General features: G+C 34.0%; 2 protein-coding genes across 6 annotated transcripts in view; one reads left to right on the top strand and one right to left on the bottom strand.

Annotated features, from left to right (window-relative positions):
- Positions 1-1,378: 1,378 nt before the first annotated feature.
- LOC140046554 (protein OS-9-like) lies at positions 1,379-14,424 on the top strand. Of its 2 annotated transcripts, XR_011844807.1 has the most exons (9): positions 1,379-1,521; positions 6,334-6,504; positions 6,718-6,957; positions 8,043-8,244; positions 10,556-10,732; positions 11,258-11,406; positions 12,250-12,360; positions 13,465-13,530; positions 13,666-14,424. XR_011844807.1 is itself a non-coding variant. In XM_072091247.1 (8 exons), the coding sequence occupies exons 1-7, from the start codon at positions 1,393-1,395 to the stop codon at positions 12,352-12,354; spliced, it is 1,173 nt and encodes a 390-aa protein (XP_071947348.1). In that variant the 5' UTR covers positions 1,379-1,392; the 3' UTR covers positions 12,355-12,360; positions 13,465-14,424. The 2 variants fall into 2 exon arrangements, 1 of the variants encoding a protein (XP_071947348.1); XM_072091247.1 differs by having other exon boundaries at positions 13,465-14,424.
- A 953-nt stretch (positions 14,425-15,377) lies between these two features.
- The window catches only part of LOC140046553 (asparagine synthetase [glutamine-hydrolyzing]-like), a 47,127-nt gene continuing 46,602 nt past the window's right edge, over positions 15,378-15,902 (bottom strand). For 3 of the 4 annotated variants that reach the window (XM_072091244.1, XM_072091242.1, XM_072091246.1), the window contains one exon: positions 15,438-15,593. In XM_072091244.1, coding sequence (XP_071947345.1) covers positions 15,438-15,593 — 156 coding nt within the window. Of the gene's footprint in view, positions 15,594-15,902 lie in introns of all 4 variants that reach the window. The other variant, XM_072091245.1, reaches the window with a different exon arrangement.

The raw sequence follows: 15,902 nt of genomic DNA, 5'->3' as shown, positions 1-15,902 counted from the left end.
AGTGAGCAGAGTATCCAACATGGCTTCTGGCTTCAAGGATTGAAATAAATCTAACTAATTTGTTTTGGGTGGTTAGTAATTTGTTTTTAAACTCTTGACTAATTCCATGAAACCAAGCTGATGAAGCATAGTCAAGTAGCCTATAGGTATACTATTGTATACTACTACACCGCACGTGCTTTATGAATGAAATGGCTGGCAAAACTATTAAAGAAATCTTGGAATCTATAGGACGTAAAGCACGTGCGGTGTAGTAGTAGACAGCGGAGTTGTTGTAGTATAAAGTTTGAATAGCCTTAGTTTTACAGCTGTCTAATAAACGTCACGTGACAATCGATTTTGTCTATAGGTATCGGTATAAATTACGCAATATTTGACTCCATGACGATTGGTGCGTAGGCCTACTGCATGACGATTGGTGTGTGTACTGCATGACCATTGGTGTGTACTGCTTGACCATTGGTGTGTAGGCTACTGCATGCATGACGATTGGTGTGTACTGCATGATGTTTGGTGTGTACTGCATGATGTTTGGTGTGTACTGCATGATGATTGATGTGTACTGCATGACCATTGGTGTGTACTGCATGACGATTGGTGTGTACTGCATGATGTTTGGTGTGTACTGCATGATGTTTGGTGTGTACTGCATGACCATTGGTGTGTACTGCATGACCATTGGTGTGTACTGCATGACGATTGGTGTGTACTGCATGACCATTGGTTTGTACTGCATGACTATTGTGTACTGCATGACCATTGGTGTGTACTGCATGACGATTGGTGTGTACTGCATGATAAATGTGAACTGAAGGCAGAAGAGGCGTTCCATATGCCCGCGTCCCATATTGAGTTCTTACCAGTGAGCTGTAAGCCAAAAGCTAGAGGGCGTACTCCAGACTGAAAAGTGATTCCAACATGCAGGAGGGGAACCAACAAGATGGCGGCCGTAAATGGTAAAAATGTGTTCAAAAACATTATTTAATATAAATTACAACACATATTCTTGTAAAAGCACAGTAAAATTTTTATAAAATTAATTCTTAATCGCAATAGAATGAATAATTTCTTGGTATAAATCTAGCATTTTTTGTATACGAGGATCATATATAATGCGTTTGATCGCGTTTATACGCTTAACGCGCTGCGTTGCGTATCGTTCTCACACGCAGGAGGCTCAACACAGGCGTAGTAGTGCGTACCCGCGTAGGGCATATCTGACTGGTCGATTTGCAGCCGCCATCTTGTTGGTTTCCTCTCCATGGAGAATCACTTTTTGAACTGCTATAACATTGGTCATTGCAATCTAGCCTTCGGCTATTTAATCTTCGGCTTACCAAATCCCCCAGCAGAGCGCAGCAGCACACCATAATATAGCAGCTACTGGGGAATATGGCGAATGCATTTTTCAGCATATTTTTGTTATTATTTCAATGTTGTGTTGCAATGGTGGATCTTGAAGAATTGCAAAATTTACATTTTGATTTAAGTATTCATAATGTACCTGTTTTATTAGGAAGAGTGAGTAGCCTAGCATATTTTACTATATTAACAACATCTTAGTTAGGCCTAGCCTAGCCTACTAACTAGCCTAGGCCTAGGCCTAGAGGCCTAGGCCTAGTTAGATAGGGCCTAGGCCTAGCCTGGCCCTAGGCCTAGCTAGTAGAGGCTATCGGGTTAGATCCATCTCGGCCGCCGACAATCTCGGCCGCCGACAATCTCGGCCGCCGACAATCTCGGCCGCCGACAATCTCGGCCGCCGACAATCTCGGCCGCCGACAATCTCGGCCGCCGACAATCTCGGCCGCCGACAATCTCGGCCGCCGACAATCTCGGCCGCCGACAATCTCGGCCGCCGACAATCTCGGCCGCCGACAATCTCGGCCGCCGACAATCTCGGCCGCCGACAATCTCGGCCGCCGACAATCTCGGCCGCCGACAATCTCGGCCGCCGACAATCTCGGCCGCCGACAATCTCGGCCGCCGACAATCTCGGCCGCCGACAATCTCGGCCGCCGACAATCTCGGCCGCCGACAATCTCGGCCGCCGACAATCTCGGCCGCCGACAATCTCGGCCGCCGACAATCTCGGCCGCCGACAATCTCGGCCGCCGACAATCTCGGCCGCCGACAATCTCGGCTATCTATGTATGATGAGGGCGGTGAAAAGATGATCGGGCTCATTTTTTGTATGTGCCCGATCCTGTTAGTTAGGCGTTGGGCCCGATTGTCTTAATTGTTGGGCCCGATAGTATTAACATTGAGCCAGATAAGCAAGCGTATAGGGAGGCCTAGGCCTAGTTTATAATTGAGTTCTCGGCATAGGCCTATCTAGTTAGAGGCCCTAGTAGGCTACTCTAGGCTAGACCAGTCGGATCTGGAGGCAGGTGTCACATTGCTGAAAAATGTTCTAAACTAACTTTTTCTAATGCATTTTGTGATGTAAATTACAAACCTGGTTGTTGTTCGGACTGATGTGGAGGGCTTTTTATTATTTTAAAGATATAGCCTTCGATTTTATTAATCACGATAATTTAATTAAAAAACTTGAGTGCTATGGAATTAGAGGGATTTCATTGAATTGGTTATTTTAAAGATAGAAAACAATAATGTTGCATTAGGATCTTGTACATCGTCAACGATGGATATTACTTGTGGAGTGCCACAGGGATCTGTGCTTGGGCCATTGCTCTTCATGTTTATGATCTGGCTAATGTCCGTGACAAAATGCAGGTAATATCCTTCGCCGATGACAACCACCTTATTTTATTCTAATTCTAATATTGATTTAATATTTACTTCATTCAATGATGAATTAACACAATTTTTTGACTGGTTTATTTCAAACAAATTACTTATTCATTAAATTAAAACAAATTATTTAATTTTTCAAAATTCTCAACATAAACTGAAAGTTGATAACCTCAATATACTTTTTGATGGAATTCAAATTGAACGTAAAACTGAAACACTTTTTTAAGGTGTATAATATTCATGAAAACCTCAAATGGACCAGTCATCAAAATTACATTTCGAAAAAAATATCAAGATCTATTAGTATTATTAACAGACTTTTTGTGGAACCATATCCCGCCAAATATCAAAACGTCAATATCATTATTTACTTTCCGAAAAAATTTAAGAATCATTATATATCTAAATATTATACAGCTTAGTTAATACGCTTATTATCATTATTTACACTCCTATTTAAGTTTACACATAAAATATTAGTTGTTTATTATTGCAATCTTTAATCTTTACTTACTCCATTTACTTATTGTAACCATATGTATATGTGTATGTATTTATATGTGTATATATTTTCTTCATTTACCGAAGTCGGTACTCATTTATATCATGAAAATATAGAAATATAATTTTAATTAATTTTGATAAAGAAGATGTTAGTTATGTTATTAATTTTTATTTTGAATTATATAATTATATACTCTAGGTTTATTTTTATTTTTTTTGTAATGTGTTTTGTTTGTGGGTCCCTGCAAAACAAGTTTTAAACTTCTAGAAGGGATCCAAGATATTAATCACTACCAATTACTGCTTTATCTATGTTCACTTTAATATTTTTTTTTCTATTTTGTATATGATCATTCATTATTATCTGAATAAATTTTATCTGAATCTGAAAATGTTGATTTTTGAAAGCCGAATTTAATCATAATAATACAAATTTAGACAATAGAGTAAAGTTGAATTAAAAAAGACTTTGTTGCTGTTAACTTTATTCACGTAATATGTGAAAATTGAGTGGAGCTGTGGCTTGGTGGTTATGATGCTTGGCTACCAATCTAAGGGTCCTGGGTTCAAGTCCTGTCATATGTCAGGGTTTTTTTTCTCATGACAATTTACAACTCCACTCCCAAAGACTTAATAATAAGTCTTTCTTTATGTAGAGCATCTTGTGTATATGTTTGTCTTGTGAAATTATTAAATAGTTTATCCATCCTGTAATTGGCGGGTTACTCGCTGTTGGAACAGTTGGATGAGTATGAAATAAAATAAAATAAAATAAAATCATTTTATAAATCAGATCGGTTTTATATGCTGAAATTGTTTTAGTAATACACTGTGTAGGCTAGTAAAGTTAGAACTGTTCATTTTCAATGTTTTCTCTGCCTGAATATAAATGCTTCTAGCGTACGACGTGTGTAAACAAAGGATGTTTCACCACGATGACCGTATACTGTATAAAGTCCGCTCAAGTGAATAGTGTGTAGGTTTTTAATAAATACTAGCCTAGCTTTATTACCATATGCATGAAACATCTTTCTAGCCTATTTTGCATGCAATGCTAGTAATGCATACTTTATTTTATTACAATGTGCACTATTGTTTTAAAGTTTTTTTCCCAATTTTATTTGGTGTAGAATATTATTACTGATAGGCCTACTGTACTGTGGTTTAGGCTACTAGTACTACTAACTAGCTAGCTATCGTCATAGTAGATTTGATCAGCTAAAACATTTATTTATTTATTTATTTTCGTGTAGGCCTAGGCTATGCCTAATTATAGAGTAATATACTGTATAAATAAATCTAGGAAATGCCGTAGTGCATTACTACTACTACCATATATTCAGCTGATTATAACATACATTTTTGGAATGATAGTTTCAACTTTCAGTACCGATTATTCTATTCTATTCTATACAGGTTTTTATATGGCGCCCTACAAAGAACAGAGCGCCTAACAATACTTAGTAATTAATTAAAAAGAAAAGTTGACGTTTAAATAGAGGTGCCGAATTCGCTCCTCTCAAATCGACAGGTAGCGCGTTCCAGATCTGCGGAGCAGCGACAGAAAACGCATTGTCACCAGCTTTTTCTGATTAGATCGTGGAACGAAAAGTCGGGTGGGACCATTAGAGGAGCGAAGTCGACACCTGTAATTAAATGAAAGCTGGTCACGGTTAAACTTAATTAAATCAAAAATGTACAAAGGAACAACAGAGTAAATAAATTTGAGATTATGATTAATAAATTGTGTGATGAAACAAACAAATTGCAAAGATTTGTCATTATTTCTTTTTCTGTTGGATGCTAGTGTTTATAGAAAGTCCTAGTGTAGACATATGGCTGCATACTGTAGTTAGGGAAAGAGCTGTAGGGCTACCTGTAGAAGACAGACATGGAGATAAATTTATATAATATGCAATCTGCATCACAAAACGCATTCTTAATGGAGATAATATACTAAAATAATGTTACAAACTGATATGATTTTCTCTTTTGAAACTCTTTGTGATAACACTTTGCATGCAAAATTAAGTATGAACTAAGATTTGTACACTCAAATTTATCCTAAAACTACTATAGAGCTGTTTGTGCAAATTGTGGTTTAAAAATACGTATTAGGCAGGCTCTTAAATTAATTAACATTTTCAAAACATTAAATCACTGGTAATCTTTTAGAACCTTGCAAAACTACTATTACTACTTCTTTGTAAAATATTTTCCATTACCAATAAAAAATAAATAAATAACTATATTTTAATTTAAAACTATTTTAACATAAGGGGCGACTTTGCGATGGGGTGACTTTGCCGGGGCGACTTTGTTTTGGGGTGACTTTGCGATGGGGAGACTCTGTAAGGACGGACTTTGACTGGAATCCGTATAGGCTATATTGTCAAATGATCGGGCCCATGGATGATCGGAGTCAGACTAGTAGGCCTAGGCTAGCTAAAGGTACTCAATCAATTCGGTTGCTGTACTGCTTAAATTTGTATGTAAATTAATTAAATAGAGTGCTTTCGCCAAATGTACTTGTCAATTGTATGGATGTGTCACTATGACTATACAATCCCCGGGAAAGGGGATTTGAATACTACTATTTCTATACTATACTTGCGTACTACTGTATACAGTAGTTTACTTTAAGATTATATTTTTGTTCTGTACATCAGTAGGCCAATGGGCCAGATTGTCTTATTCATTGGACTCAATCGTTTTAGATTCAATTTCTCAATTTTTTTCTGATCGAGATCTGGACTGTATTATATTGTTGTAATCCACAACATTTTTTGTAATTTGATTTACCTGGTTGCTCATCAAGACCGACCCTTTTAATTTTTAGTTGCCTTACAATTTACATACATTTTGGTTGCCTCTATACAGTAAGACTTCTTAAAATATAATTTATTTGGATTTATGTGTGCAGGATTCAAGGCGGTCTAATGGGACTGGGTCACCACTCTCGTTTAGGAATCAACTTGTACTTTGAGTTTGCTAATACTCCTATTAAACTAAATTAATAGATAAATCATGATATAAAACATCTAAATATTTTAAAATATATTTTGTTTTTACTAGCCATTGGAAAAAGAAGTTTTATATGTGAATTCAAAGTTTGGACAAAGCTATGAATGCCAACTGCCGGATTTATCAGATTTTGAAAAGAGCCAAGAAGAAGAACGAGTTGCATCTGAAATAGGTATATCTGAGTTACTGAAACCAATGGAAGATGCACCTTGCATAAAAATGGTATTTTACATTTTTTAAACTCTTTAGCCCTTTTCTCACAGAACTGGTATGCTGGAAATATACAGGGAATATGCATCTGGTTATATTTCTTCCTCTGCCTTATGTGTGTGTTCATGGATTCCATTTCATTTCAATTGTGTCCATCTGTATCATACATATATACATAACGATAATAATAATAATATTTTGGGTCATAACTGGTCTTATTTTTAGACACAAGGATGGTGGTCATATGAATTTTGCTATGGCAAAGATGTCAAACAGTATCACATGGAAAACGATTTGATACAAGGAGAAATAATATACTTAGGACATTATGAATCACAGATGGATTGGAGTAATAGTACACATAAGGATGCAAAACGCCACAAATTAAATCGTTATCATAGCCATACTTATGTCAATGGTACAGAATGTGATCTAAATGGAAAGGCCAGAATGGCTGAAGTCAGGGTAAGTATTTAAAGTGTTCTTTTACAGTAAATTAATATTTTTGTTTTTCTCCCACTTTAGTAATATTGTCTAAACCCAGTGGTATGAAAATAAATGTAAATTTTCAAGCCATTATATGTACTTCATAATGATAATTGAAAATCGTTTAAGTATTCAAGAGTGTTTTATTATTTAAACAACAATTACAGGGTCAAATGGCGTAGTTGAATTTATACGACCTACGTACTCAATTCATCAAAATGAAAATCGTTGCAATTCATGAGAAAGATAATTGGTTGAGTAAGCACATATTAAAATGTGAGAGAAAATCTGCGCAAATTCCCTAATTCATGCTTTAAATTGATCAAAACTTCATTTTGAGTATTTTAAATTTTTAACATGTGATACTTTTTTAATTGCTAATATTTTTTTTTCGCTTGACCTAAATTTATGTATAGTGAATTTGATAGACATGTGATGATGAGTTATGGCGATATGATTGATAATGTGATTTCACAAACTGGCGTATAAATGATGTCACGGATTAGTGATCACTAGTGATCATTATGAAATAAGTTACATTATGAAAAAAATAATCGGTACACAAAATCTCTAAAGTAAGATACAGTATATAAAACAAGAAATATTTCTTACAAAAAACGCCGCTTGACATTTTAAAATTAATCATTGTTCTTTCTTCAGATATATTTATGATTAATTGTTAAAAAGATGTCCTTTAATCGCAAAAATACATACAAATCAAAGATAGTTCTTTAATTATGAATCACATTATGCCCATTTTTTCACTAGTTAATTGTATACTATAAATACACAATTTTTAATAATTAATGGAAAATATGTTTTTTTTACCATGGAAACGTGTAACAAAATAAAAATGTGTTGGTTAATCGCAAAAATACACAAAATCTAACATAGTGTTATTAAATTATAAATCACATTATGCCCATTTTTTCAACTACTATTAAATCATACTTACTGTAATTAAAAAAGACAATATGCAGACAGAGCTCAGCCAGCCTCATGGAACACTGACATTACTACACAAAAGTGTAATGTATTATGTATAAATCCTCATTCATTTTCAGTTTGTTTGTTCAGAGGGCGAGGGCGATGCAGTTATACGAGTAAATGAACCAGAGTCTTGTGTTTATATTGTAACTGTGCAAACAACAAGAATTTGTCACCATCCATATCTCCGCCCTCCTCCAAGCCTAAAGGCTCGATCTATACTTTGCTTTCCTGCACTTGGTCAGATGCAGTACACAGAAAGTATTACAAAGAAAGAAGGTAAGATAATGACATAGCCTATATAAAATATTGACCAAAATTATTAAAATGCAAAGAGTAAAATAAGTATAAAATCTCCAGAATGAGATGAAATTCCTCAGCGGTCGAGAGGAATTGGAATAAAAAAGCTTACAACGTAAGGTAATTTTTTATTAAATGTATAATTTACTTGGTTGATGAATCCTTTCTCCATTAAATCATTTAATATGCTGTATTGTGTCCGTAAAGTAATTATCCCATGTTCGCAAAAATTACATCGCCCCACACACATCGTGTTTGTGTTGAGATTCCTCCGTCCATGATCCGGCTATCGTCGTTCGTTGTTGAATTGTAGAAACAAACAAAAACTTGGTAGAGTACATTAATTTTAGGGGAGAGCCTCAACCACTGTGTAGTCAAAACATTTATTTACATCCCTAATTTACAATTGCATATTCAGTCATTTTACTGACGCTAATTCAATTGTTTGACAATTACACAATACATTTGCCAATTTGGTTCGCCAAATTGTAAATGTAAAATCGCGAATATTTAGGGCCACAGAAATGTTGGGCTTTACAGAACAGGGCTGCAAATTAACTTTTTTACTTGGTAGCACTATCAAATTTGTATGATGGCTCATAATAATTTTTGGTAGCACCACCAATTGTTTTAGTAGCACATTTTCATGTATAAAAATGGGGGGGGGGGGGGGGCTTTTTAAGTAATTATAGGTTGGGTTATTGGGCATTGGGTTATGCACATTTTAGGGGCACTGGTCCTGATGCGCCACTTATATTCAAGCAAGATCTATTTTTTTTACGGTACAGAAAGAAATTACTGGTTTGTATATACTTTACTTACCTTTCGTAGCCTACGCGTAAATAGATCGTAGGTCATTGTTCTCTAAACTTATCCTGCAATTTACAAAGTATTGTTCGTTGCCTACGATGTATTGTTTATGATAATATCTACGCGTCGATACACCAATGTCATCGCCTTTAGGAGCATGAACAATGGAAACAAGCATGTATTGTTGGCTAATTAAAATCCTAGAAGACGTTAATTTTTGTAGCCGCCCTACACATTGGTTGTCCTAATTTGGCAGGACATCCGCCGACGAGACGAAATCGGGCCCGAGGCCCTCAACTCACGCAGAGAGAGTTTCGGCGGCCTACATGATTCAATCCGGCCATTCAATTCTACCTTGGTTTAGCGAATTATAAAAACAACACCTTGGCTAGCACACCAACAAAATATATGCAAAATAAATATATATTCCATGTTAAGATTTAACATAGGCCTTTGTAAATTATTATTACGATAAAAGGCCCGACCAGAATTTGGAGGGGGAAAACGTGCGAATAGTGGGAACAGTTTAGAGCTGTATTACGTTTCATGAGACGCAAAATTCAGGTACAAGTACTCTGTTTTTTTGTAGCCACGCGAGAGGTTTGCGGTGGTAAAACAGAGTATCGCGTTTCATGACATGTGACCAAAAAACTAGGTCTGTATTAATTACGGTCTTCTGTCGGCAGTCTTTTTGAGCGACCAATTGAACGTTCTGATACTATATTTAGAATGAATTGTTTACGATGCATGTTTTTGGATCGACTGGACGTTCGCTATATTATTTTTATTAGTTGGCATAGTTCATTGTGTTGGATCGTGTCTCTACGTTTACATTGTGGGAAATTTATATTCGCCGTTGAGAGTAAAAAAACACACGAATGAAACATTTACGAATAAAAAATATTATATTATATATTTCTTAGTAATGTACAAAAAAAGTGAACCTTTTTTCATTTTTTTTGTGGGTTCGGTAGCCACATATATTTCTCCATGCATATATTTATTAACTCAAACTCAATAGCAATGGGTTGCTAGATAATAGAGTGAATAGAAATTGTTTTACTTTGTAGTGGACTATATGGTTCCAAGTGAAAATGACTGATACCAGTACTGCAATTATGTAACTGAAAAAATACCTTAATAATGCGGCATTCTGCCAGATGCCGTCGGCCTCCAAACAATGCCAAAAAACATAATAATGTCAGAAATGGCAACTATGGCCCAGTGTCACACATGTCCTCGATAAAATGATCCAATAAAACTATCACCTCATTTAAATAAATTATAACAGCCTCAAAATTTACTAGATAGAACATTCTAGCAAAATTAATTAATCAAAGTAAAACTTTATTCATCATCCCTCACTGTGGAAAACTATAGCAAAGATTTTCTACCATAAATCCCAGATCTTTCTGAAATCCACTACATGGTTTCAACCTCTTTACTTCAATTATGTTTTATTATTTTTTTTGTATTCTAGATGTCGATGAAACAGTCCTTCAAATTCCAAATAACAAAATAAAAGTCAAAGTTACTAAGATTGATGTTGGCAAGAAATCTAATGTGGAATCTCAGACTGAGGTTTATGATAGCGATCATCGTAAAATAGAAGATGCTGTTCAAGAACAACTTGAAAACGAAGGCATATCAACAGATGGTACAGTTGTTATTAGCTAATAATAATGATACTAATAATAGTAGTTAAGCTGATAATAATAATTACATGCTTAAAAGGGAAATTCTGTAGTATTTGGGAGTCGGTATAATTCCGCCTTAATTCATCTGTTTTGAACCTAACCATGTCTATCCTTCCACTTTATGTAGCAGATAGGAGTATAATTATGATAGTAAAGATGTTGATAATGATAGTAATAATAACATGATGAAATAATAATGATGGTAATGCTACAGTAGTACTAGTTATTGTCCTTTCAACCCATAGAGAGTATTTCTTCCTACTTGATATTTCTTTTCTCTTAAACCTAACCCCTTTTCTGTGATTCCCTCTATGCATAAATGTTGAATTGAATGGAATTTGGCACATGATAGTAATAACAACCCTATAGGGAGAATGTTATTTTGTTGCAAAATTTGCATTCATTGTCTTTAATTCTCCTTTGTCCTGAAAATTTAAATATAAATGATGATAATATACTGTAAAATTAATCTATGTTTATTAAAGGAAATGTTGAGATCAAAATTTTAAATTTTGACCCACGAGAAGATATTCTGAGAATTGAAGACAATGAGGAAGAAAATGAGGATGATGGCATGACAGTTTTGTCAGAAGAAGAAAGCACTTACTTTAAAAATATGATATTTGGAATATTAGTAAGTACTCCTTGTATGTTATTCATTTTATTTATCATTATATTAAATAAAATGTTACTGCCATGAGGTGAACATATTATGATTGGTCATAATGCAGTCAAGTCAAATTTGTATAGACCGGCCGCCCAGATAGTTTATTCATTCGGAAAGCCACAAAAGGTTTGATGGGATGATTTTGTAGATATATGGCCAAGATTTAATAATCATAATTGGTGCCAGGTCATATCCTGTAAATTTACCCTGGGAACACCAAATAGGAGGGATACAAAATGGATTTAATCATGTGAAGACACATGGATAAAAGTTGTTGGACATTGTCCCATATATTTAGACAATGTTAAAAGAGCAATGACAGCTACTTTATCCTGTAAGTTGCCCCAGACAGTAGCCCAAAAATGCCTGTTGGGCCATAAAAGATTTAATCGTTCGAAGTACCACACGGCTATATTTCTTTTGCATTGTAACTGTTACACATTGGGATACTGTCCATTGCTGTTTTAACATTGTATACACATGAGGACAATGTCCAACAACTTTTATCGGTTCTTTTCACATGATTAAATCCATTTTTACCCCTCGCGTTTGGTGTAAATTTTGATTATCGAATCTTGACCATATCTAAATATTGGCTGCCTGGTCTATTGACATCCAGAACCTTTAATCTCTTGGCATGGTATGATGGAACAATGATAGTACACCTTGTAGAATATAGAACTGATGATCTTAATGAAACAGTAAGGGTAAAGGTTTTTACCACCAGTATCCAAATTAAGTTATACTGTATATTGTTTGAAGGTTTGCATGGGGAAATCAATATGTTTCTTTAAAATTATATTTCCACAGAATGGAGATGCTGCGGCTAAAGAACAAACTAAGCACAGAACATTGGAATCAAATTATAAATTATATTACAAAAAAAAAGCAGAATTTAAAGATGAAGATAACTGAAATAAGGTGGGCAACATTTAAAGACACAAGACCTACAATTTTTGACGTTTTGTAAAAATAATGTATATATTACATGATCCCTATTTCTACTGGATTTTTTTAAATACTGTATATATACGGTATATTTTTGTCAGCGGAAACGGCGCCCATAAAAAATATACCGTATTTTGTATACCGTATAGTTCAAACAGAAGAGCCAGATTTAATTTAGCAAATATTAAATGAGAGTATGGGGGTGCGAACTTGTCTTTGAAACTAGTCAGTAACAAAACAAACGGACACTGTGAAAGCAGAGGCTACAACATCGCCAAAGATAACAAATTATAATTGGGGCAAGAAAGGAATAACTTGACCTCATTTTGGAGGATCGAAAGGCGTATTTTGAGGATATGCAGCAGAAACAGGCCCTTAAAAAACATTAAACTAGGTCATTCCTTATCTTAATAGTATGTTTTATGGTTAATTACTGATAAAAAGAGAGAAACAATGCACTACCTACAGTAAGTAGCTCGCATTGAATGTCCTCTCGTGGACAGTCTTAGGCCTACCTCAGCTAAGGCTTAGTGTAGGCCTAGCTGGTAAACCGCAGTAACATAGGAACATGATACGCTAGATATAGGCCTAGTCCGACTCGTTGCTGAATTAATTGTCTTTGATCGAAGTGGGTGCATCACATCACAATATGAAAAATCAATCCGTGCGATGCATTCTGGTATTTATAGTCGGCCGCTTAAATTATTAGAATATTTTTTACATTTTTAACCATTTAAAGACAAAAACAATTATTTGCAATAGGTCTATATAGTATTTATAGGTAGGTGGAAAAAAATGTAGGTCTTGTGGCTTTAATTAAAATGTTTGTATTTTGGTAATATGTAATGTTTAGATTGGTTTAGCGATACATCTCCTATATAAGACAAATATTTGCTTATGCATACAGGATCATAATTTCATTGTTGAGGTCAGATGTACTACTACTGACTGGATATTATATTTTCACAGCCCTGTCCTGCTAAAATGTATTAGGACCAAATTGGTGTGGCTTCAGAAGTCAGCCTCAGCATTGACTTTCCATACTAATTAAATTTGTGTATATTTTATTATTTTCAGATATTCAAAATATGACTTAAGTTTTGGGAATTGTTTCCTTTTATGCTGATCAGATTATGATTCACGGTAAAATAAGCATTTTTATAATGACATTTTAAAATTGTTTTTATTCTCATAATAAATAGAATCAAGAATTATAAATTTAATGTTTTCTTTATATGTTGTAGTAGAGTAGTAAATATATTTATTTTATTTATTCAGTTGAACGGTTATTAGCCCTCACTGGCAAACCCCAGGGTCCCCAGCAGGGCCCAGAGAAAACAACAGGCATTAAAATAAAATGTCTAAAAAGGCTAATAACTCCCAAGGCCTCCAGATTTGGAAGGCCACTTATGGTCCTTAAACCAGGGCCTCCGTGCGTTACGCCACTGTTTCTGCCAAGTAAAAATTGGACAAGGAAAAAGACGAGGTCAACTATGCTAGTTGGTCAACCCAAAACAGACAAATCACGAGTTAATTATAATATACAAATTTTCAACATCTAAAAGAAATTGACCAACTGCAAGCACATTTTAAAAAATAATTAGAATTTTGTACTGTACTTTAGTCTTACATGGACCTATAAATTAGGTCCATACAATACAATCTGTTGTCAATTTCTTTGCTGATTCATTTGTGATTGGCTATTGCGGTTTACTTTGAATGTTAATTTAAGAAAGTTGGACCGGATCAATGTTTATTATACAAATAATAAATGTTTATGAGTGTAAATGTACAAATAATGGCATGAGGTGAAATATAACCTTTCATCATTCACTGAATGCCATTATTTGTACCATTATACATTGTAAATATATAATTTTTTATTATATATTAAATATCCAACAAATAATAAATGTTTATGATTGTAATGGTACAAATAATGGCATGAGGTGAATGATGAAAGGTATATTTCAACGAGGTGAAGCCGAGTTTAAATATAACATTTCATCATACAAACAATTATTACTTAATACATAGAATCTTATATGAAAATAAATTGGCAGGCAGGATGTATTGTAATAAGTTCTATTGTTTAATTCTTTGTATATTTATGTAAAACTTAAACTTAAAGTAGGAAGATGATACATTTGTTATCAGTACTATAAGCTGGTTTTATACCACCTGTACCAATTAGTATTGAGTCATGTACTGTAGATAGTATAATTGTGAATAAAAGAGTTGTTAAAAAGTAGTAGAATACTGTACATGTTTCTTTGAGTCAGCTTCACAACACATTACTACTGTACTAAGATACTGGTGGGTATATCACATTACATACAATTGATTAATTACTCAATGTCAAATGTTCTTTATAGTATAATTTTAAATCAAAATGAAATTACTGAAAAAATCTGCTCTGGGTGGCTGGATTTGCATTATAATTATATGTTTAGATAAGAATTTAAAAACTTGTGTAGTTGCATTGATTGAATTATTAATTCAAATGTTTAATTTCATACATAAATGTATTTTCATATTAAAAATATTGATATAACATTCATGGTAAAATAATAATAAAAAACACTTATATAAATTTACTATATTTATTGTTATATACTTTAAATTTATTCATACAATAACCCAATATTACAATTATAAAATATTTCTTTTAAAATATTTCTTTTTTACTTCATTATTGTACATTACAGTGATTTCATGTATTGAATGAAATAATTGAGGAGTTTTCCATATATTAAGCTGTTTGACATTTGCTTTGTATGCATAATAAACTAATAGAAGTTCAAGTTCATTTCTACAATTGCATAGATATTTGCTCCCATTTACATATTGTATTATTCAAAATAAATAAAATTGTTGAAATTTAACCTTCATATAACCACCAAGTATTAGTATTAATTTATTAGTTTAAAATCAGTATTAAAAATAGTGTTTCGGTCATGGTGGCTGCAGTATATTGGCCTGGTTTTCTATGTGGATAATGCTGTTAACTTGCATGTGTGAACATAGCTTTTCAAACCTTTGACTGTACATTAGTTCATCCACTTTCGTAACCATGTGTACGGAATTAAAGAGGAACGGTTTGGAAATAGTCGCTCAAATATCTTTCTGTAATAGAAAGCTTCCTTTGATTGTGGCGTATTAAATTTGTACACTTCCGGGGCATCCTTCATATCTTTATCAGTTACCTACAAAAATAGATAATTTTTACATGTATATTATTAAAAATCAATATACACCGCTTACTGAATTTTATTTGTTTTCTAATTTTCCCAATATTGATCAATGTTTGTTAAACCATTGCATTTTCAACACTTGAATCTGAATGAAGACCATCATTGTGTGTTTACAGGTGATTTGAACCATAATTCCCTTCATAGTGGAACTGGTGCTTGATGATGAGCTGCCATCAATATTATAAAATCATTTTTTGTACATAATGTACACATGTACATAAAATCCCAGGTTGCGTGCAGCTTACCCTGAGCATCCGTGTA

The sequence above is a fragment of the Antedon mediterranea genome, chromosome 4, assembly GCF_964355755.1.
Source record: "Antedon mediterranea chromosome 4, ecAntMedi1.1, whole genome shotgun sequence".
NCBI lineage: Eukaryota > Metazoa > Echinodermata > Crinoidea > Comatulida > Antedonidae > Antedon > Antedon mediterranea.
This window is presented reverse-complemented; position numbering and strand designations above follow the sequence as displayed.